We start from the raw sequence: 22,094 nt of genomic DNA, 5'->3' as shown, positions 1-22,094 counted from the left end.
CTCTTAGTCTTAGTATTCTTATGCAATTGTTTGACATCATCTATGTCTATCTTTTCTCCTTTAATGTGTCACTACTCAAAATTTTAATTTCCCCATTTATTATTGTTAAACAACATAAAATAGCTCTGATACTATGTTAAGTAATGCAAAATAGAATAGAAAATCAAGGAGAAAATAAGGAATAGAGAGAAACACCAAGATTTAACGTGGTTCGGCTTGGTAGCCTACATCCACGGGAAGAGAGAAAAAATATCCACTATAAGAATAAGAGATGCAACTCTCTCTCTCACTCACACTCTCTTCCTCACTCACTCTTCTTCAAACCCTAATCTTACAAAACTACTTGTTAAAATAAGCACAAGACTTAAATACATCAGAATTACACAGAAGCCTCTTTTTCTCCCAAAAATACATATATGTCCCCACAATATTACAAATATTACAAATATACCCAAATACAATATAACTTTCAACACGCCCCCTCAAACTCAAGGTGGGAAAATCAACTTGAGTTTGCAAGTAAAGATGTTGAAGCAACCTTCATGGAAATAGGTTTATTATTGAAGCAATAGCAATAATGAACCTTGAGATGTTGAAGGGACCTCTAAAACAACAGTTCATCGATACACCAAGGGAGTATCACACATTCACCAACAGAGATATCACCACACTACAAACTATTACCAACTCACAAACATCTACAACTTGAGGCATCACAACCACTTTTCTAACTCACAAAACCACCACCAACAAACAACCACAACTTGAGGCATCAAAACCCCTTTTTCAACTCACAAAACCATTAGGCATCATAACCTCTTTTCCAAACAACCACAACTTGAAACATCACAGTCTCTTTTTCAACTTACAAAATCACCACCAACAAACAACCACAACTTGAGGCATCAAAACCCCTTTTTCAACTCACAAAACCATTATCAACTCATAAACAACCACAACTTGAGGCATCATAGCCTCTTTTCCAATCAACCACCAAATAATCACAACTTGAAGCATCACAATCTCTTTTTTTTGATAGATAAAATTCAATTGATTTCATTAGAAGCAAATAATAAGTAGTTCGTTACAAGCATCCCAATATGAGGCGCGAGGTGCAGCCTCACTCATTGATACAGAAACATCATAAAGTTACAATTGGGCCCAGTACAACTGTTCCCTAGTTACCCCTTGTTTAGTTAGAGAATTAGCAAAAGCATTTGCCTCCCTCCCCACCCACTGTATAGTTACCTCCATCTGCTGAGTTAACCATTTGAATTTCTTCAATTCATTTATGTAAACCCAGATCACTGAATCTGGGTTTTTTAGCCAACCCACCACCACCTTGGAGTTCCCTTCTATCACCAAATTTTCCAATCCAAATTCTCTTGCAATCTGTACACCTTGTAGGGCTGCGTACAATTTTGCCTTTAAGGAGTCTCCATTCCCTATTGATCTTGAGAAGAGTGCTCTTAAGTTTCCTTCCTTGTCTCTGATAACCCCTCCTATTCCAGCTGGGCCTGGGTTGCCTTGACTACTCCCATCGAAGTTTAATTTTAGAAATCCTTCAATGGGAGGAGCCCAAGCCAACCTTGCCATAACCTTCTGCATTGAGCTAGAAGCCACTAAAGATCAATTCTTCCAAATATAGCATCACATTCTCTTTTCCAACCAACCACCAAACAACCACAACTTGAGGCATCGGAACTCCTTTTTCCAACCAACTCATAAACAACCACAACTTGAGGCATCAAAGCCCCTTTTTCAACTCACAAGAAAACACAACTTGAGGCATCATAGCCTCATTTCCAAACAACTACAACTTGAGGCATCACAACCTCTTTTCCAACCAACCATCAAACAACCACAACTTGATGCATCAAAACCCTTTTTTTCAACTCATAAAAACCACAACTTGAGGCATCAAAACCCTTTTTTTCAACCAACTCACAAACAATCACAACTTGAGGAATCTAAACCCCTTTTTCAACTCCCAAAACCACAAACAACCACAACTTGCCCATTTTTCAACTCAAGAAACCACCACCAACTCACAAACAATTGCATCTTGAGGCTAGTAGTTGACTACTATACAAAGAAATTTTGTAGTAATCGACTACTATTAGTATCTTGTTCTTAGTAGTCAACTACTATACGAAGAGATTTTGTAGTAGTCAACTACTACCTCAACTGAACATGAAATAGCAGCAATGAAACACCTTCACAGCAACTGGAATACTTTCACAACAACTCGAACACCATCACAACAAACGGAATACCTTCATAACAATCGGAACAACCTGGCTCTAATACTATGTTAAACAACATAAAATAGCTCTGATACCATGTTAATTAATATAAAATAGAATAGCAAATCAAGGAGAAAATAAGAAGAAATAGAGAGAAACACCAAGATTTAATGTGATTCGACTTGGTAGCCTACATCTATGGGAGGAGAGGAAAAATATCCACTATGAGAACAAGAAATACAACTCTCTCACTCACTCACTCACTTTTCCTCAAATTATAATCTCACACAACCACTTGCTTGAATAAACACAAGATTAAAATACATCAAAATTACACAGAAGCCCCTTTTTCTCTCACAAATACATATAGGTTCCCACAATATTACAAATATTATAAATATACCCAAATACAATATAGCTCTCAACAATTATATTTTTGAGGTTATTTTATCTTCCAATGCCACCTTACTAATCGTATCGTGCAAATCCAATCTGTTCATCTTACTGGAATATTCAGGTTTGGCTGGATTGATAGGTATTGAAAATTCCATTGTTTTAGATGTTATGTGCTGGCAGTGTCTGTACTACAGGGTTTTGGAAGAATGCTATTCCATTATTAATTTAATTGCGGTGACCCTCAACCGTGCTATACAGCTTCGATACTTTCTAATGGTACTCGAGGAACACTTATGGTGACATTGCTTCCGCAATTATGCACTTCTGGATGGCGAATTGGCATTGTCCTTCGTCAGAATTGCATCAACTGGATTATTCTTTATATAATTTTAAACTCTCTAATTGACCTTTCTACATTCTTCTATGGATGGACCTTCAAAGAGATACTGTGATTTGCAAACCATCAAGGCCTAAACAATGGCTTTGTTTGCTGATGGTTGGCAGAGATAAAGCCGTGCATGGTGTGTTATCGCTTATTTGTATTATTTCAAACCATAATGGGTCGGTGATTAGGGTGGCCAATGCCAATGGGAAACTTGATGGAAGTAACAGAAGATACGAACTTGCAATTATTTCCCAAACATTTTCCTGCAGTCACTTTTGCCCTCGTTTGTGTTGCTATTTTATGCTGCATAGATATCTGTGATATTGAAATCATTTACTGCAAGAATATTGTACTGTTTTATTCTCTTTTTTTTGGTAATATGATACTGGGTTTGGTTATCAAGACAGGGATTTGTTATATTTATATCTGCAACTGTCTTGAATTTAATCTAAATCCCAGAAATAAACCGGTATCTTATATTTGTTCCCAAATGGCAAATGCATTAGTGTGTAGCAGGGCATCTTTGAGCTACATTGGTAACAGGTAGCGGAACTCAGATTCGTAAAGCTGAATTTCCACCATTTTTGCTATAGGACCTTTTGTTTCCCCATTCAGGCACTCCATTATTGATCGCTTCAGTGATCCAGAGCGTGGCAGTTGGCTATAGATCCATTCTAGCAATGACTCCATGTCATCTGCAAAATCTCTCATGTGCCATTGCAGAAGTTTGGGCACCACAATCTTCTTCTTGTTTGTAACTCCCACCGAGGCTTCTAAATACTCGACTTTTGCTCTTCCCAATTCGTCAACTACATCTTCCGCAGTATAAACCCTTAGCTGCAAATTCACCCACATCTTCCTTTTATTGAAAACTGTAGGTCATTCATTCCACTTAGGATTCTTAAAGCAATATTGATACAGATTCTGTTCTAGAGAATTGGATGTGAGTAGGAGTGATTCACTTACTGCTGGTGAAGACCAACTTCCTCGGCAAAGAGCAAACGTGACATTTGGTTCAGGGTAGCCAAGTCCATAGGCGTGCCGAAGCAGCATTTCTTTTTCGTCTGCATTGCTCTGTAAATTTCATGATACACGAGAAGATAAGAAGAGAAAACAGAAGGATATTTGAATATAAGAAATCAATTTCTTATTCCATACTCACAATTTTGGAGTCCTGAGGATATCTGAGAATGAAATGCTCAATGGCTAAAACGTTCAATACTATGCCGCCCACATTCAGTGCAGCCTGAATCAGACAAAGACCCTCATATATATGGTCAATATCAAATTTGGGTTTATAGGAAAAGAGCAACATCAGTGAACACTAACGGGCCTTCTGCATATAAAGCACGCTGGTTAGTGCCAATTAGATTGGATTTCAGAATTTCAGATCCTATCGATCTTTTAATAATCGGGAGGACTGAAATGTGGCTTGATATGATTAAGTTTACAACCATAAATTCGAGACTTTGAGTTCATACATCATACAATAATGCATGAATATAATAACTTAGGGTCTGTTTAGTTTACATCTGGAATTGGAATTGAAAACCTTTGGAATCGGAATTGGAATCGGAATTGGAATCGTCTATTCCTATAGTCTGTTTGGTTCAGACAGAAACAGGAATGAGAATTAGAATCAGTAAAAATGAAATTTCATTCTCAAAAGAGGGGCAGGGAATGGCCATTCCCTCAAATGGAAGAATGCCATTCCAACAGAAATGGGAATGGGATTCCAATTCTACTCAACCAAACAATCGGAATTAGAAAGAATACCATTCCAGCAGGAATGAGAATGTGATTCCAATTCTATTCAATCAAACAGTCGGAATCAGAATAACCTATTCCGCTTTTGATTTCAGACCCCTATTCCCGTAAACCAAACAGGGCCTTATTTATTTGGGGTGGTAGTGGCCACGAGGGGACTCGACCGTATGTGATCGGTAAGTGGATGTGGCATTTTTTATTTATAATTTGGTATTAGTGGCAGAGTTTCTAACTTACAAATTTGCTCATGGAGTTAGTAAATTTGCTCTTGCTTCCATTTCATTTCTTATCCATATCCTACCTACGTGTGTCGGTGTGTGGGCGTGAATGTGCCCAAAAGTCACATGGGATTGGCTCCCTAACGACGTCTCTCTCTCAACCCACGATTAGCAAGAGGATGGACACCGGAGTAGCAGAAACCACCTTACAAATTTAATCAAGAGTAAAATACAAAAACCTCCTTGAAGTTTTTGACAATCATAAAATATCCCCTATAATTTCATTTTAACAAATATTTCTCCTGAACTTTTGAGAAATTCAATAAAAATCTCACTTCTGTCATTGTCTCAAATGAAAAATGTTAGATTGATACACCAGTTTTTTTTTTTTATTTTTTTTTATTTTCAAATATCCATTCTACCCTTTTATAAATTATTTTATATACAAAATTACTGAAATAACACCATTTTAACTCAACGAAAACCTCCTTTAACGATCCTCTCAGTAATTTTACATACAAAATTACTGAAATATGAATTATTGTTGAGTTAAAATGGGATTAGTTCAGTAATTTTATTTATAAAATAATTTATAAAAGGGCAGAATGAATATTTAGAAAAAAAAACTGATGCAGCAATCTAACGTTTTCCATATGTAATGGTGGCGGAAGGGAGGCTTTTGTCAAGTTTCTGAAAAATATCAGGGGAAGTATTTGTTAAAATAAAATTATAGAAGTTTTTATGATTATCAGAAACTTAGGTTTTTGTATTTTACCCTTGAATCAAAATGGTGATTGGAACAGAAAGTTGGCCCATAAAAAACCACCTCGTCAGAACCACATCTCTACAGGGGTTAAACGGCCGATGAGAATGGAAGAGCAGTTGAGTTTGGAGAGAGATGATGACTATCGGATTACAGAACTCTTTCTTAGGAATTGTAGTGGAGGGCGCTGAAATATCTGGATAATGCAACTCCGATCAGTCTCAAATACCAATGACAGCTTTGAGACTGATCAAGCTTGGAACAAGTACAGGCCTACCGAAATTTAATTAATTATCATGGGTAACAACGATCAAACACTAGACGAATTGATCAACTAGTAGGTGAGGCTGAATAGGTTTTATTACTCTAACAACTTGTTTTTGAAGGTTTTATCACTTTATGATGATTAAAACCTGCAATCTGCATGGAAGGTTGAGCTAATTTTTCTTATACATAGTAGTTACTACCCCAAATTGCAGCTATCCTCTAAATATGTTCACCGCGCATTGGATATAGACATACCTTGTTCATTAGTGAAAGCAATTTATCAGGTGTGGAAGGCAGCCCATGTTGAAGAAATGCCTGAAATTTTATCCAAACCCAATTCACATAAGTTCACATACTTTGATGTCTTCGTTAGTTTGTATTTTGATTTTGCTATATATATATATTATGTCTTACATGCATTATGCAGGCATTATAGATGTTGATCCAGAATGCCAATTTCTGCTTGTACGTCAACAGACTCAAGTCCACACTGCAAAGTTTATGGATCAAAATCCTGAAAACAAGACATGTTTGAATACTCAGCATTAATTCCAGGAATGCATACAAGAATCGAACCATAATATATCCGATTACATATTTGTAAATCAACAAAGTAGCCAGTAGAGAGATAAGGTTCAGAGAGATGGACAACTACCTCATCTTTCCTATTGCTGGAAGACATTCTGAAACACGGCTCATGTCCAAGGAACTCCTTGTGATTTGGATGAAGTTCTTGTATGGACCTACGTCTCTAAGGGTGTCATCATGATCGGATAGTATGCCGTAGGGATCAACAACTGATGTATTATCATCCAGGAAAGACATGGGTGCCTTACAATTGAATGAAGTCTTCGGCTTGAAGCCTCTTGAGTTGATGCAAGATAGAGTGAGCTTAGGAACGGTGGTTGAGCTTTCACAGTCGAGCTGAGATGCTGGTGTTTGATTCAGTTTTAGGAAGATTTCTATCAAACACCTGATCAGTTCTTCTGAGAGACTATTTGGCTTTTCCGTGTTGGTCTCCTCATCTGCTAGAAGGCTCTGCTTTTGGCTTCTGGCATTGCATCTTCTTAGTATTTCAGCAAATTCATCTGTTCCTGCACATATATAAGCAATGGAAAGTTTGAAACATAACAGATGGTAATTAATCTTCCATAAACGAGATATGAAGATATAGTGGGATCTCAGCTTCAGTTTAAGATATCTGGTGGGTTCCACCTCCACCGGTACTGTGGGCCCAAGGCTCTGAATGCCATTCATGGTGCTTATTGTAAGAGCTTACCATTTAAACTCGTGGAGTTCATGGTCCGGAATTCTGAAGCAGGAGCTACAGAAACTTTTAGTTGTTGGCTTCTGTAATCTTCTGTATCATAGGGTGGAGGTATGGGTGATATTTCAATGTCTGCCAGCCCTTTTAGACTTTCTAACCCATAGATCAAATGTTTCCCTTTTAGCTGTCTCCATCGATGCTGCTGCACCCGCCGCAGTTCACATTCTCTGTTCTGTTTCTTTTCCTTGCGCAGGCACCGTTTTAACTCCTCGATTTTTGTCTCCAGAGAAATGATCTCTTCCTCCAACATTGTTAATTCTGCAAGCAGCACCTGCACCTACACCAACAATGTCCCCCTGCCCTAAGTCCTTACTGTATGTGGATTAGCGATGATCGGTCAAATGGGGTTCTCTCAAAGTTTGAACTGAGAATTTAGTAGTTAGTAAGTACCTGAATTGGAAGCATCGAAGAAAACGATGGGTGAGAAGATACCGGTCCATGTACTGCATACTTGAGGGCTCTGTTTAGTTTCTGTTCATCCTCGAATTCTGCTTGCAGTTTGATCACCTATGGATAATAAAATGAGCTTTAGATAATTAGATTTCTCCATATATTTTTTTTTCAATTCCTTATATACAGTAAACCGTTACGATGGGTTGGGATCGATCCAACTGCATGAAAAAATAATTAGAACCCAGAACACCCAGATGGATTAATACAATGTCCACAAAGTGAAGTGTTACCTCCTCCTCGAGATCGAGTCGTTTCTGTTGGTCTTCGCTCCGCTGCATCAAGAAATCCTCAAATTTCATTATGCACTGGAATTGGCAGGCATTGAGAATTTAAGAATCTGAGAGAGGTAACAGAATTTCGGAACACAGAGGTTCCTATTACTATTAAACCTGAACAGTGAGTTCATTAAGTGTTTCGGCGATGCCATTAAAGCTGGGTAGTAAGCTATAGGATGGAGGGGGAAAGCAAGAAGAAACACAAGAAAAATTGGAGAAGCCATTAGAGTTGGCGGTGAACGGGTAAAGGGGTTTTCCTGTTGTGAAGTTGTACGTCGTCGGTCATACTACGCTCTTCACATGAACACCGCTACATTTTACTGTCAGTTGCTGATGTCATGAAATGTGTGAACAGTTTTAGATCAGGCTGAACCGTTGCTCAGCGAGGAGTTCACATTTCATTGGGGTCGCATGCGACAAACAACGAAATCAAGTTCGTTGATTGTTATTGGCCCCACCTTGAATCAGATGAATTGAAGCGAAACACAAAAAAACGAATGAGCCTAGAAAGTCTCAAAACCATTCACATATTTTCTAAACGCCGTCTGTGGGAATCGAACCCACGACCACGTGGTTAAAAGCCACGCGCTCTACCGGCTGAGCTAAGACGGCCAACGAAATTTTATTTCGAATTACTATATGAGTCGAACTTGAAGAAATTATTCTGTGTCCGCGCGAATAGTATACATTCTTACTCATTAAAACGAAGCATTATCATTGGAGCCGTTTTAGCTCAGCCGGTAGAGCGCGTGGCTTTTAACCACGTGGTCGTGGGTTCGATTCCCACAGACGGCGTTCTGAAATACGAAAGATAGTATTGTTATTTTACAAAAAAAATTGGTTTTTTTTTGAAAAACAAATAAAAAATACTATTTTTAATACGAAACGCCGTCTGTGGGAATCGAACCCACGACCACGTGGTTAAAAGCCACGCGCTCTACCGGCTGAGCTAAGACGGCTTATATTGAATTTTAATCTACATAATATAAATCATTGATACGAAAAATTAATTCCCTTTAGACACGACATTGCGGTAGACCAAACGATCACAAACATCCCAATTGGCTGCTATAGTTCCTTGTTTTATACGAGACTTGTATCAAAAAAGTAAATCTTATTTTTCAATTGCTTCTTTTGTGGTACTGGTACCGGTAATCCATCACCCGTAAGACATGAAACCAAAAGACGTTGCGGTAAAGAACAGACACCAGCTTAGACTTTACTGTACCTAAAATAAACAAATAATTCATGTTTGAAGCCTATGATCAGTTGGTTTTATAAATAGTTCGGATATTCGAATCAATCTCAGCAAATTCGCATTAATGGACTCATCAACACATAATTGGAATGTATCATTGTTAATTAGCTGATCATTCGTATTCCTGGAACCCATATTTTCCTGCATTTACTCTACTTATGCAGTTATGTGTATCGGACCAACCTAAATTTCTCGGCAAGAAAAGCTGATAAAAATAATATAAATGCACCACAAGATAGACAAAGAGAATGAGAAATTGCGCCCCTGGATGTATAGCAATGTACAGGACTGCATGTAAAATTTACAGAAAAAAAAATTAAATAAATTTCTACAAAAACAACTTATAGCAAAGTACCAAAGTCCATGTCAAATTGCAGAAACTTGAATTACAGACGAGTCTGTTGTTTAGAAGCAACTTTGTTTCCATCCACCGATATCGTCGTCCTCTGGCACCTGAAAATTCAATAAATATGTGCTTCACCCTTCAGATAATTAACCAGCTAGAAGTAGAAACTGGTGTCTCGTTGTGTTAATGCAATAAATATATATGCATGCATATATACCTTCATGGTGAAGCTGACGCCAACCCGAATCTCTCCTTTGTAGGTCTTATCGGCAAGCTCGAGTCTGTATTTTCTTGGTGGAAGCTCGGCTTTTCCAACGTCGATTCCTAGTGATAGTACATCCTTTATGTAGATACTGCACGTACATAATATAGCCATTACTATGTGTTGAACTGTTGATAAAATTTCACTATATAGTGCGTTATCAGCCAACAATCAGGTAGGCCAAACAGGTCTCATGCATGCACCCACATAAGTGCTTAACTGCTTAGGCCAAAATTATCAGCATGATCGGATGAAAGCATTTGTTTGTGTTTTTATTCATTTGAACCATGGTTTTAAAAAACGACCCAGAAATCGAACCTGGGTCGATGGATCCATTGTCTAGTTTGAATAAATGGTCAGTTCTGACAAAAAAAATAAAAAAAATAAAAAATAATCAAAAACCGTTGAATGGATCAACGGGTTGGTAGGTTGATATATAGTTCGACCGCCTAGGTTAATAGGTCGTTGATTAATTCAACGGTTTTGGGTCAGAGACCAGGTTTAGAGTAAAACAGAACCAGTTACCTAAACGGTTCCTGGGTTGAACGGTCTGACTGTTCGGAACAACTACGGTTTAAAAACCATGATTTGAACCATGAAGAAGAAAGAAGAAAGGGCACTAAGGCTCCAAAAAGAACCTACATACCAGATTATATTGAAAAAAAAACATTTGATTCTGCTTGTACACTGATCCAGGATCATTATTAATGTATGCAACAAGAAGTACATGAAAAAATGAAGGCCAACATCTCCGTTTGGTTGGTTGCAGATTGTTATTGTAGAAACAAATCCAAGACCCACAAACTATTGCCAAAAGAAAGAGAAAATAGAAGAAAATGCAAAAGGGAGGAACTCAAGAGAATGCACATAAATTTATTGATTCAACTTAATTATAGCTTACATCCATACTATGAAGGAGGAGATGAAATCCACTATAGAAAATGGCAATAGAAATTACAAAGGCATGCAGAACCCACTCCCACAGAAACCCTAAATCCCAATAAATCCAATCTCTTACTCGACTTCTCGTGCAAGCCAAAAGATACATAAAAAGGAGAAATCCCCCAAACAACCTAACATAACACTTCGGGTCAAACCCATAAACTGAAAGTAAATCAGATCCATATTGTTCAGGCTCTACGTTTCCGGCACAAACCACTAAATATGAAATTTTACCTTTTGATTTTTTCTTAACTTGATCCAAAGTGGGTCATGAAACAGGTCACATACACATTACGACACAGTGAACAATAATAGAGGAAATTAAAACAAAATATTTTCTTGATAGTTGTTATATATTTTACAGTGTTTGATTAGATATAATTCATTCATTTTCCTTCAATAATTTAATTTCAATGCAACCAAGCACAGACGAGGTGTAACATGAATGGAAGGGAATAAGCTAATATGGAAATCTCTGATGTATGTTACTTGTCCTCGTGCATTATTTGCTAAACAAGTTATGACGACAATGCAACATCAACATCAATTAATTCTATTGTATTTGGCTATCTCTCTGTATTGGAATAAAGATAAATAATAATTAACGACTAGTGTAGAAAGGAAACGTTCCAACTGACATGGTAGGCTCAGCCCAAAAACAATAATCAACCCACTTGGAACAGAGATCGGCTTCAGTTAGAGCAATGTCCATTGGAACACTGTTCGAACAGTCTTTATAGCCTTGCATCGGGTACTTTTATGTTTTATTTCATGGGGAGATATTCCCTATGCAATGCAAGGCTATGATGGCTGTTCGAATGGATTAACGTTTGCTCTGACCGAATCCTGTTTCCTTAGAACATGGATTCACGTTTGTGTCGACCAGTCAATTCTGATATTGTCGATCGATTTGGACGAAAGTACCAACGGTTTTGCAAAAAATAATTATAATATAATCCTTCAAGTTGGGTTTATATAATAAGAATTTTGAGTGGTGACAGAGATTCATGATGAGGTTAGTTGAAGCCAGTGATGGACTGGTAGGTGAAGCACGGTGGGGATCGACTTATCAGTCTGCTGGGGCCGTGATGGACTGGTGGTGGTGGTGGTGGCGTCCTGCTGAGATGAACAGCGGAGGCTGTTTGATTTTGCTCTCAAAGGAGTTAAAAGGAGGATGTCGCCTTGATCTGATCCGACCAGTCATTACTAGCTAGCTATCTGCTATCCCATTTTCCAATTGTTTAGAGTTGAAGAAACCCATCCACTAAAATAATCATGTTCATCAACATAAAATTTGACTTACGTTGTTTCACCGACAAAGTCATCGGCGGTGTAGGTATCCTTATCCATGACTTTAAGGTTGAGCTTGTGTGCCCCAACAATCTTCCCTGGATATTCCGCCTTGAAAGTAAATTTCTCGTTCCAAACCGGATTCCTGCCTTGGCCTGCATTTTCAATTGCTTGTCTGATCCATGAGTATGATCATCTTATGATTTTATATATAGACTGCTACATACTCTCTCTAGATCTATAGACTCTCTCTCTCTCTCTCATGCTTATCTCACTTAATTACCTCGAGCAACGGAGCTCTTGCGCTCTTCATTTCCATATTTTATCACAACATATGGGTCCATATTACCTGCAAAATTGTTATTGATCTTTAGAAGATAGAAAACATAAGATCTGGAATTTGAACTCAATCATCACTACTAATTAACCCAAGAAGAGAAGGAAATGATGAGAGAAAAAATCAGAGCAGCAATCAATGCAAAAGAAGAAATGATTACATATACATACATACCAAACAATTCTGTGTTTCTTAGGCGATGCGCATCGAGGAGTAGCACCTGTAGTATCCCACTCCCCATCTCTCTTTTCTCTATTTCTTGGACGACGAAGAATATCAATATGCAACGACGACGACGACGAAGATGTAAAAGAAGCTAGCTCAAAGAAAGAAAAGATTTCCGAAAACGTGTATCATGTATCTTTAATTTGTCGAACCTCTATGCGTTGACGGTCTTTAATTTATATCCGGGAGTTACATTCTTTGTCTTTCAAAAGAGTTTTCTGCGAAAAAACTCGGTGATGCCATCCTCATAGGCTACGTCAATTCAACCAGAAACTGAAAACTGGACCACTACTTATGCACTACGCATTCTCATATAAGTACGTTTCACAGTTGCATCAGCATCACCCCAGCTTTGGATTGGGATATGCTCATCACACAGAGCGCCTCACTCCGACCTCACAAGCACATCTTCCGTGAATAATAACGTATAAGTAGGATGTGCGTGTAAAATTGGTGTGAAACGCCCTGTGTGAGGAGCAGATCCGGTCTCCCCAGCTTCCAGCAACTCCAACACAAACAGCTGACCAAGACCATTCAATTAATGGATTGGTTGGGGAGGGGAGGCTCGATCAAAGCCTCAAACTGTACTTGTGATACACGCAACAACGTTAACGTACGGTAATAAAAGTCCATTAATCTGTATAACTGTACTTCTGAGTTGTGACCCAGAACAATAAGGCGTAAGCATTTGTTTGATTGGGCTGAATTGATTATGTGGCGGCATTTAACTAGGTTAAGATTGGAACCTTAAACCAGGGAAGAGTAATATAAACTTGCGATGTGTAAGTGAGAGACAGAGGAAACTGAATTACTTCATTTCAAGAACCGACTTAGATACATTAACCGATTTAGACAAGTGGCCTAATTAATGCAAGCTGTAAGTCCAGTTGGACAGTTGGATTAAGCTATACTCTCTCTCAAGTTGGAACATGGACTTGAGTGATGCCTATGCCTAATTTAGGAACTAAAGCTTTAAATTGATCTCTCCCCAAAGCCTTCGTAAAGCTGCTGGTTGCAATTTCGAGGAGATGTTTTCAGTAATAATGGTTTGGGATTAAATGTTACCGTGGATGAAATGACAATCAAGTTCAACATGCTTGATTGACTCGTGGTGAGAGCTGTTTTATTGTCATAATAGAATTGCACAGGCTTTGAATGATGGAGGCCCAAATCATGAAAGAGACATTTCAGCCATAATAACTCACTAATGGCTGCAATCACAGAGCGGTACTTGGCTTTAGCAGAGGAATGAGATATAGTAGATTGTTTCTGTCTTCCAAGAAAGAGGAGAAGAACCAAGGGTAAAATATCCTGTGGTTGATCGATGAGTGGCAACCAGCCCAGCTGGAATCACAATAAGCCTATAAAACAAGGTCATTTTGTGAAGGCAACAAAAGACCATGTATGGACTTATTGAAATAAGTCCAATTTCTTGAAACTTGTTTTAATGCTCGTGCTAAGGTATTAAACCAATTTCTTGAAGCTTGTTTCAGGCCATATATGGACTTATTGAAATAACACACATACGCATCTCTTGGGGAAAATAAACCCGGTGGTGGCAACATGTAGACTTCTTGCAACGTGCCATGTAGAAAAGCATTGTTGATGTCCATTTGGTGAAGTTTCCATTGACGGGCCGTAGCAAGGGACAATAGACAACAGACAATGACAAGTTTCACCATGGGAGCATATGTATCAGTGTAATCCATGCCTTCGGTTTGTGTGTAACCTTTAGTTTCTAGGTGTGCTTTGAACAACTCAATGCTACCATCAGCCTTGTGCTTGACTTTGTAAACCCACTTGCAACCTATGAGATTCTTTCTGGGTGAAAAATCAATGAGGGTCCATGTATTAGTCCTTTCTAAAGTGGTAAGCTGATCAACTATTGCTTGGCGCTAACAAGGGAATTGATGACTTTGGTTCAGTGGGTGTTTGCATGAAGTTTATTAGGAAGGTTGAGGGTGAAGATGTGAGGTAATTGGAAATGGGGTAACAAGTGTTGGTGGATGACAATGTGAGGCATACAAAGTCATTAATATGAGATGGAGGACTACGAGAGCGGGTGGGTCGGCCTAAGGCAGGTGTTGACAAATATGAAACTGTTATACAAGGTTAATATGTGAATAAATCTCACGAGGTGGGTCAATATTGATGTAGGAAGGCATATTTGAGGGTTCAATAATTGAACCATGTGTTGGTTGTAAGCTCATGATAGCATCATCACTTGTTGGTAATGGGATCACGATCTCTGAAGAGTGACCATTTTTCAGATGAACGTCTAGCAAATGAAAATTGGTCTTCGAAAAAGGTGACACCCACGATACAAATATCTGCCCAGTTTATAAATCTTAAAGGTAATATCCCTTTTGTCTTAGAGGATACCTAATAAATACACATTTACGAGAACATGGGACAAATTTGTCTCGGCCCACCTTGGAGGTATTAGTATAAGAGAGGTAACCACACACCTTCAAATGACTGTAGGAGGGAGGTTTGTGAAACAACAACTCATAGAGTTTTTCCATCTTAAGAAGATGTCTATGTCTATGTTACGTTCGACAACTCCGTTTTATAAGTGAGAGACAGGAGGAAACTGAATTATTTTATTTCAAAAACCAGAATTATATATAGATACATTAACCAACTTGAGACAAATGGCTTAACTAATGCAAGCTGTAAGTCCAATTGGACAGCTGGACTAAGAGAAATTGTTTCAACAAATTTACACGTGTTTCTATGTAAACAATAATGCCATCGACTTTTTTACAGGAATAGGAAGCTTGGCATTTGAAGTAGCCATTCTGTTAAGGGAAATTTGCTTCTCACAAGTTTCTTCATTAATTATTGTTTATTTAACCAAAGTTGAGATTTTGTGGAATAGAACTACACAAGTTTAGAGGCCTTGGACAAGGTCAATGTCAAGGTCTGAGTCTCTCTCCTCCCTCTCATCTTCGTTGCCGCTGGTTTGGTGTTTTGAATGTTGTAATCATGGTTCTAAAAATCGATGCCTGATGCGCCAGTGGGGGCGTATCGACTAGTATCGAACCTTTTTTTTTACTTTTTTATTTTTTATTTTTAAATCGGTTTAAAAGGGCCGGTTTAAAGTTCCTTTACCCCCCTGAATCGGTCAGAACTCCAATACATCCTCTGTAGGGGCATATCAGGATGCTCTCGATACATATTGATACTTTGAACCTTGGGCCTTGGCTGTAACTCCTTGCTGTTAAATAATCTCAGTACTCTCAGTGATTTTGAAAGACAAAAGATAAAGTGGTGAAATTTGATTGATTGGTCCATGTAAAAGGTGGACCAACGGGTGTATAGGATGTGAGTACGTTCTATGTGGAGGAATGGAATGAAAGACAAACGTAAGAGATGCATTAACACAGTATTTACATTGTACATATTTGTATTTGCACTACTCTTCCTAAATAGATGCGTTTGTATTTGTATTTGCATTTTTTTCCAAACGGATGAGCCTAATGTTTCATATAACAACTGTAAATGAGTTTAACTGGTAATAAGTTATAGTAATGTGCAATAGTGTATTCATTTATATAATCAATCCTCATGCATGATATTTTGAATGGTTGTTTTGACTGTTAAGAACTTTTTGAGTGGATTAGATCCTGAAATATATAATGTAGTTGTCAGGTTTTAGTAGTATAATTGTATATATTAATGACCTATCTTAATTGTCTTATTTTATTGGTTTAAAATTAACAATAAATTACTATATTTAAAAATTGTTAAACAGTTTATAAAAATACTTTCCAAGCAGCAGTTACAGTAGTCGGTAGATAAATTAAGCAAAGGTTAATCGATTGGTAGCTGTGACTAGGGGTGTCAATGGACCGGTTTTGGGTTGGATTCCGTTTAAATCAAAATTTATTTGGACGGATTAGATGAACCAACAAAACATATTGAATTTGGACGGACTGGACGGATCAATATGACATATTGGATTGGACCTGGCCTGTCCATAATGAATTTATATTAGATTGAGCCAATATCTGATCCGTTGATAGAATATAAAAACATAGGTGTCAATGGACCAGGTTTGAGTTGAAACCAATCTAAATTAGTAGGAATTTGAATAGATTTGACAGTCTCTAGACCGGTCCAAAATGGTCCAAAATATTCATTGGACTGGATTGGACCAGGTCCATTTGTAACGGACTCACATTGGACTGGACCAGATTGGACCATATCCAGTCCAATTGACACACCTAGCTGTGACATTGTAATCTTGGGCTCATAGAATCATAGTAGACAGCGAAGGTAAAGAGATGTTCATGTGTATAGAGACTTGTTTGGTTTGAAGAAGAAGAAGGCTATAATAAATGCTTTATTTTTCATTCCTTCTAAATTTTTTAATAGTAAAAACAAAATTTTGTTTGAAAGGAAGAAAAGAATATGATAACTAGCTGGAAAAAAGTAACTAAACTTGTTTTTGCTATACATAACAAAGTTTTGGTTGTATGGACAAGAAAGAAGCATTTAAGCTATGCTTAGTTTGAGGGAAAGTTCTTGTTTTCTATCAAATCAAACACAGCCCTAAGCCTGCATTTGGAAATGATGCAAATATGTGTGAATGCAAATATGTAGAGTGTAAAATGGTTCATATAAATTGTAAAGTTATGTTAGTTTTGCATTGACAAATTTACCTTCTTACCAAACAGATTTTTAGCTGTAATGAATGCAAACACAAATTTCAATAAATCATATGCTTTTTTTTTATCAAAAACCCACTTGAATGCAAATTTACTTCTTTTTTATTGTTGTACTTTTACATCTTATTATCAATGTAAATATGCATTGGTCTATCATTTGTCAATGCAAAAATGCAATGTTGCCAAACACAGGCAAAAGTGAACTAGAGTGCAAAAATTTACCCTGAACTAAAATTTACACTCCATTTGCATTGTTTCCAAATGCGGCCTAAGAGAAAAATCTACTCTTTCACTTTCCCAAAATTCCTTATTATGATTTATACACATTAAACAAAAGTGTAAATTATAGATAGGTACCCTGTACTTTGGGGTAGTAAGAGATAGGTACTTGAACTTTCAATTGCAACACTTGAGTACCCTGAACCCTTAAAAATAGACAATTGGGTCCATCCATTAGTTAAACATTACATAATGTCAAAAATACCCTTCTTGTATATTTATGAGATAATTCTTAGGTAACTGAATGTCTCCCCATGATGGCATTCTCACATGAACAGCAAATAACATATTCAAATTTTTTGACAACTACATTCTTTAATGATGATTTTACTTTGTAGAATGATCTAAAAAATACACGAAAAGGGTATTTTTGACATTATGTAATGTTTAACTGACGGTATACAAATAGATGGACCAAAGTGTCTATTTTTGAGAGTTTATGATATTCAAGTATTGCAATTGAAAGTTTAGAATACCTATCTGTCACTACCCTTAAATTACAGGGATTTGGAATTTACCCACCCCTAAACAAAATCACCTAAACCGATATTTCTTCTATTCCACTTGTCAAGATTAAGAAGAAAAGTGTTAAAGCACAGAGTGGGATTTGTAATAACTTTGACCAGGAGTTAGCAGTTTTTATTCCACATTCTTCATATTGATCTTTTTTTTTGGTCCTTTTAGGACATGAAAACTTAAACGAGCTGGTAATTAAGCTGGTTTAATGGACAAAGCACCAGCCTAGCTAGCAATTTTTATAAAATTGGGCCTGAATTAGACTACGAGCAATGAGAAAGGATAGAGGAGGTTTGGTAGGCTGGATCCTTTTCCTTACGTTTGGTTTGAAGGAAAAAGTAGGGAAAGGAAGGAAAAGGTAGAGAAATCTTTATAGAGCTTGTATAGGTTTCCTTATCTTTCCCTATTTTTTCCTGCAAACCAAACAGAGCCTAAATTCTGGAAATGCGAAAAAAAAAAAAAAACATCAGAAGAACAACTACATGCTCACAATTGCAAATTTTGGCTTGCTTCAACTTCAAGGGCAACAGTTTTACATGTATGGATTAATCCAATTATGCTCTTTCTCGGCCATATTATTGGTCTTATATATTCAATATCTAAGCTTTCTTGGATTAATTATAGATTATATTAACTGGCAAGAAAATGTAAAATACATCCTCACGAAATTATTAACAAATGGTACAGTGAAGTTGAATAAACTTTCATTTTTTGTTCATGGAGCACCGGAAGCCTTACAAAATGAATGTTCATTCCCACCCCATCCCACGAAGTAAAAATACAAAGAGACTCGCGCGGTGTAAAAGTTAAAAGAAGCTTTGTTTCCATCCACCAATATCCCCTTCCATCTCCTCTTCAGCCTGAAGAAAAAACCAAAATAAAAAAATGTCAGTTGGGAAGAATTTTAGTGACTGTAAGAGAGAAGTAGTAGATAAAAAGTTAGCAACTAATCGCGGACGCAAGTACGTAGTTGGAGCAGAAATGGGCGTCCTTGGTTTGCGATAGAAGCTTGTAAGGTAGTAGTTAAGTTGCCGGAGATATAAATATATACCTTGCTGGTAAAAGTGATACCAATTCGAATCTCTCCACTGTAATTCAAATCGTCCAGCACGAGTCTGTACTTACTGAGTGGAAGCTCGGATTTTCCAACTTCAACTCCTTGTGATAGTAAATCCTTTATGTAAATCCTGCAAAGCCATCCCGCCCATTAATTAACCAATCTGTCTGATGATGAGTGCATTAATATTAATAATGTATTAATGGGTTGATTTGGTCAAACTAATTAGCCAGTTCGACTGGCCAGGATGAGCAATTGAGCAGGATCTATCAATCAGTACTGTTAGGATCATCATCAAGATATGATTTAAACTCACGTTGATTCACCGATGAAGTCATCGGCGGAGAAGGTATCCTTATCCATGACTCTGAAGATGACCTTGTGTTGCCCAGGATACTCCGCCTTGAAATTAAATTTCTCGTTCCATACTGGTTTCTTGCCTTGTCCTGCAGTTCACAATCCTTGGCTCAATCATCAGTTTGTACTTATGCTCTGTGTGTGTACAAGTGTAGTGATTATCAAGTGAAGTCTGACTGACCCTTAGCAACGGAGCTCTTACGCTCTTCGTTCCCAAATTTTATCAAAACATACGGGTCCATCTTACCTGTAAGATCGTAGCGCTCGTGTTAGAGAAACAGACAAGATAAAATAATTCGAACTCGAAAACAGGAGAAGACGATCAGTTTATTACATACCAAGGAGCTCTTTGTTTATTATGAACTCCGCATCGATGAGCAGCACCTGTAGTATCCCACTTGACATCTCTATTTCTTGGACCAAACAAGGATGACCAGATCGATGAAGTAGTAGAGGAGGAGGAGCAGGGAGTTCAAATTAAGAAGATTTCCAGCAATACGTTATATCTCGTATATCTACTGTGTGGATCGATCGAAGCTCTCTGCGTCAATTATTATCTTCATATGTCCATATATACAAAAGGACTGAATATGAATTGTACAGCTCAGTTGGATGATTGGATCTCTCTTAATTAATATTTAATAATGGTCATCTACATTAACTTGGAAGACCGGACCGGTTCTAACTTCTAGAGTTCTATCTATGCATTCAAATTTCAGAGTCCAAACACGTATATTTTATTACAAGTCAAATAACGAAGGGCCGTGTGAGGATCGGATCGGTCAACACAATCACCAACTATCAGGGAAGACCCAACCTGGAAGCTCGGTGGATTAGAGGAACCAGGATCTGCAACAGCACACTACAGCCGCACATCGGGAACATCTTGGTGACGTTATAATAAAGACCTAGCAAATATCAGGTATTGAATTCGGATTGCAATTGGTGCAGAGTTTGGCAGAAAGGACAAGTGACACGTAAGATGGGTAAGAAATCTTGCCCAGTCAAAATTGTGAATAACACGAGGAGGATGCGCTGTCCAAGTGAGAAAAATTAATTCAATAAGACAACTTATATTAATAACGTCCATCCAACCACTTCATTATATGCCTGTCTGACTCTGCATATGTAGGTATTCAAAGTCTAAATTGTTCAGACTTGACCATCTTCACAATCTGACCTTTTCTTATCGGTTTTTGATGACCAGAAAAATCAAATATGTAGCCACTTTATTGCCCCCCACCCACCCACCAATATATCTTATCTTATCAGAGAGATTTTTCTCAGTAATAATCATTAAAACATGGAGTTTCTTGTCTTTTGTATTGCTTCTACTCTGCTCTCCTTTTGTTTTGCCAAGGCCTAAAGTTATGGATGTCCTCCAATCTCTGCTCAATGATTTCCAATAAAAATATATTAAAAATAAAAAATATAGTATCTTTCCCAAAGGAACAGTACTAGGTGGGGTTGAATAAAAATTTGATTCATTTATATTATTTGAATTTGAATCTTATCTTATTGGATAGATTTATATTGGGTTTGAATTGAACTCAGGTTATAGTTTGATATTGAATAACATCAATTAACATAGCATTTGGTAAATTTCATTTATGAGAGTACATATATGTTTGGTTTCGTAAATGGGCCATTTATTGTTTTACATGTTTATTTGTACAAATTTATTTTAAATGTTTCTTCCTTTGTTCTTTGGTTGGGCATTGCTTTAAACATGTTTTACTTTCTACCTCAAATTAACACCCCATAAAAATGTGCCACATAAGCAATGGTGGGACATTGGGAGAAGCGAGAATTTGACATTTTCCCAAATGTCCATGCACATAAATCAAAATCCTTCAGTCTTTTAGCGTTTATTTGATAAATGGTGAAACCAAACAACGGTTTCATACGCAATAAATGCCAATACCTATGTGGCACTGATGTGGTGGTGTTTTTTCAATAAATGCCCAAAGAACCAAACACCCTATGCAAAAAGGCTAAGTGTAAATTCTGGTTTACTTTTGCTTCAAATTTGACTTTATTGTTTGTGAAAATTAAATTCGACTCAGTTTAAGACTGTTCTACAAGGCTCGAGCTCAAGCTCAAGCTTAGTTTGAGACAAAACCTTGAGCTTGAGCTCAGCTCGAGTAAAAAATTCATAAGCTCGAGCTCGATTTTGAGAAAAATGTTTTATAAAAATAAAAAATTATATATAAAAATATTTTTTATTTGATATTTAAAAAATTAAGAATTATAATAATTAATAATTATAATATTTTTATTATATATATATATATATATATATATATATATATATATATATATATATATATATATTCGAGCTGGCTCGCGATCCTTACAAGCCAAACTCCAGCAGCTCTAAAAAGCTCGTCTCGTTACCACCCCTAATAACCAAAAAACAAAAGCAAAACTGAATGTACTTGGTCAAGATTGCAAT

At 37.2% G+C, this 22,094-nt stretch overlaps 3 protein-coding genes and 3 non-coding genes across 7 annotated transcripts; 1 reads left to right on the top strand and 5 right to left on the bottom strand.

Annotated features, from left to right (window-relative positions):
• On the bottom strand, positions 1-8,389 carry LOC104597181 (ternary complex factor MIP1 leucine-zipper protein (Protein of unknown function, DUF547)). 2 transcript variants are annotated; one of them, XM_010258611.3, is made up of 9 exons: positions 8,053-8,388; positions 7,760-7,876; positions 7,322-7,646; positions 6,698-7,136; positions 6,457-6,556; positions 6,298-6,357; positions 4,190-4,273; positions 3,994-4,101; positions 1-3,864 (listed from the first exon to the last, which is right to left on the bottom strand). In XM_010258611.3, the coding sequence occupies exons 1-9, from the start codon at positions 8,119-8,121 to the stop codon at positions 3,556-3,558; spliced, it is 1,611 nt and encodes a 536-aa protein (XP_010256913.1). In that variant the 5' UTR covers positions 8,122-8,388; the 3' UTR covers positions 1-3,555. The 2 variants fall into 2 exon arrangements, with proteins under 2 accessions (XP_010256913.1, XP_010256914.1); XM_010258612.3 differs by having other exon boundaries at positions 3,762-3,899; positions 8,053-8,389.
• Positions 8,390-8,636: 247 nt separating this feature from the next.
• TRNAK-UUU (transfer RNA lysine (anticodon UUU)) lies at positions 8,637-8,709 on the bottom strand. The gene has a single exon. It is a non-coding gene; the product is annotated as a tRNA-Lys (tRNA).
• Positions 8,710-8,819: 110 nt separating this feature from the next.
• TRNAK-UUU (transfer RNA lysine (anticodon UUU)) lies at positions 8,820-8,892 on the top strand. Its single transcript has one exon. It is a non-coding gene; the product is annotated as a tRNA-Lys (tRNA).
• Positions 8,893-8,983: 91 nt separating this feature from the next.
• Positions 8,984-9,056, bottom strand: TRNAK-UUU (transfer RNA lysine (anticodon UUU)). Its single transcript has one exon. It is a non-coding gene; the product is annotated as a tRNA-Lys (tRNA).
• Positions 9,057-9,566: 510 nt separating this feature from the next.
• Positions 9,567-13,067, bottom strand: LOC104597182 (elicitor-responsive protein 1-like). The gene is made up of 5 exons (XM_010258613.3): positions 12,707-13,067; positions 12,479-12,544; positions 12,209-12,350; positions 9,919-10,054; positions 9,567-9,808 (listed from the first exon to the last, which is right to left on the bottom strand). Exons 1-5 carry the CDS (start codon positions 12,771-12,773, stop codon positions 9,761-9,763), a joined length of 459 nt encoding a protein of 152 aa, XP_010256915.1. The 5' UTR covers positions 12,774-13,067; the 3' UTR covers positions 9,567-9,760.
• A 5,763-nt stretch (positions 13,068-18,830) lies between these two features.
• On the bottom strand, positions 18,831-20,277 carry LOC104597183 (elicitor-responsive protein 1-like). Its single transcript, XM_010258614.3, has 5 exons — positions 19,978-20,277; positions 19,821-19,886; positions 19,599-19,728; positions 19,277-19,412; positions 18,831-19,085 (listed from the first exon to the last, which is right to left on the bottom strand). Exons 1-5 carry the CDS (start codon positions 20,042-20,044, stop codon positions 19,032-19,034), a joined length of 453 nt encoding a protein of 150 aa, XP_010256916.1. The 5' UTR covers positions 20,045-20,277; the 3' UTR covers positions 18,831-19,031.
• Positions 20,278-22,094: the final 1,817 nt, after the last annotated feature.

The sequence above is a fragment of the Nelumbo nucifera genome, chromosome 2 (genome assembly GCF_055504915.1).
Source record: "Nelumbo nucifera cultivar China Antique chromosome 2, China Antique-T2T, whole genome shotgun sequence".
Taxonomy (NCBI): Eukaryota; Viridiplantae; Streptophyta; class Magnoliopsida; order Proteales; family Nelumbonaceae; genus Nelumbo; species Nelumbo nucifera.
This window is presented reverse-complemented; position numbering and strand designations above follow the sequence as displayed.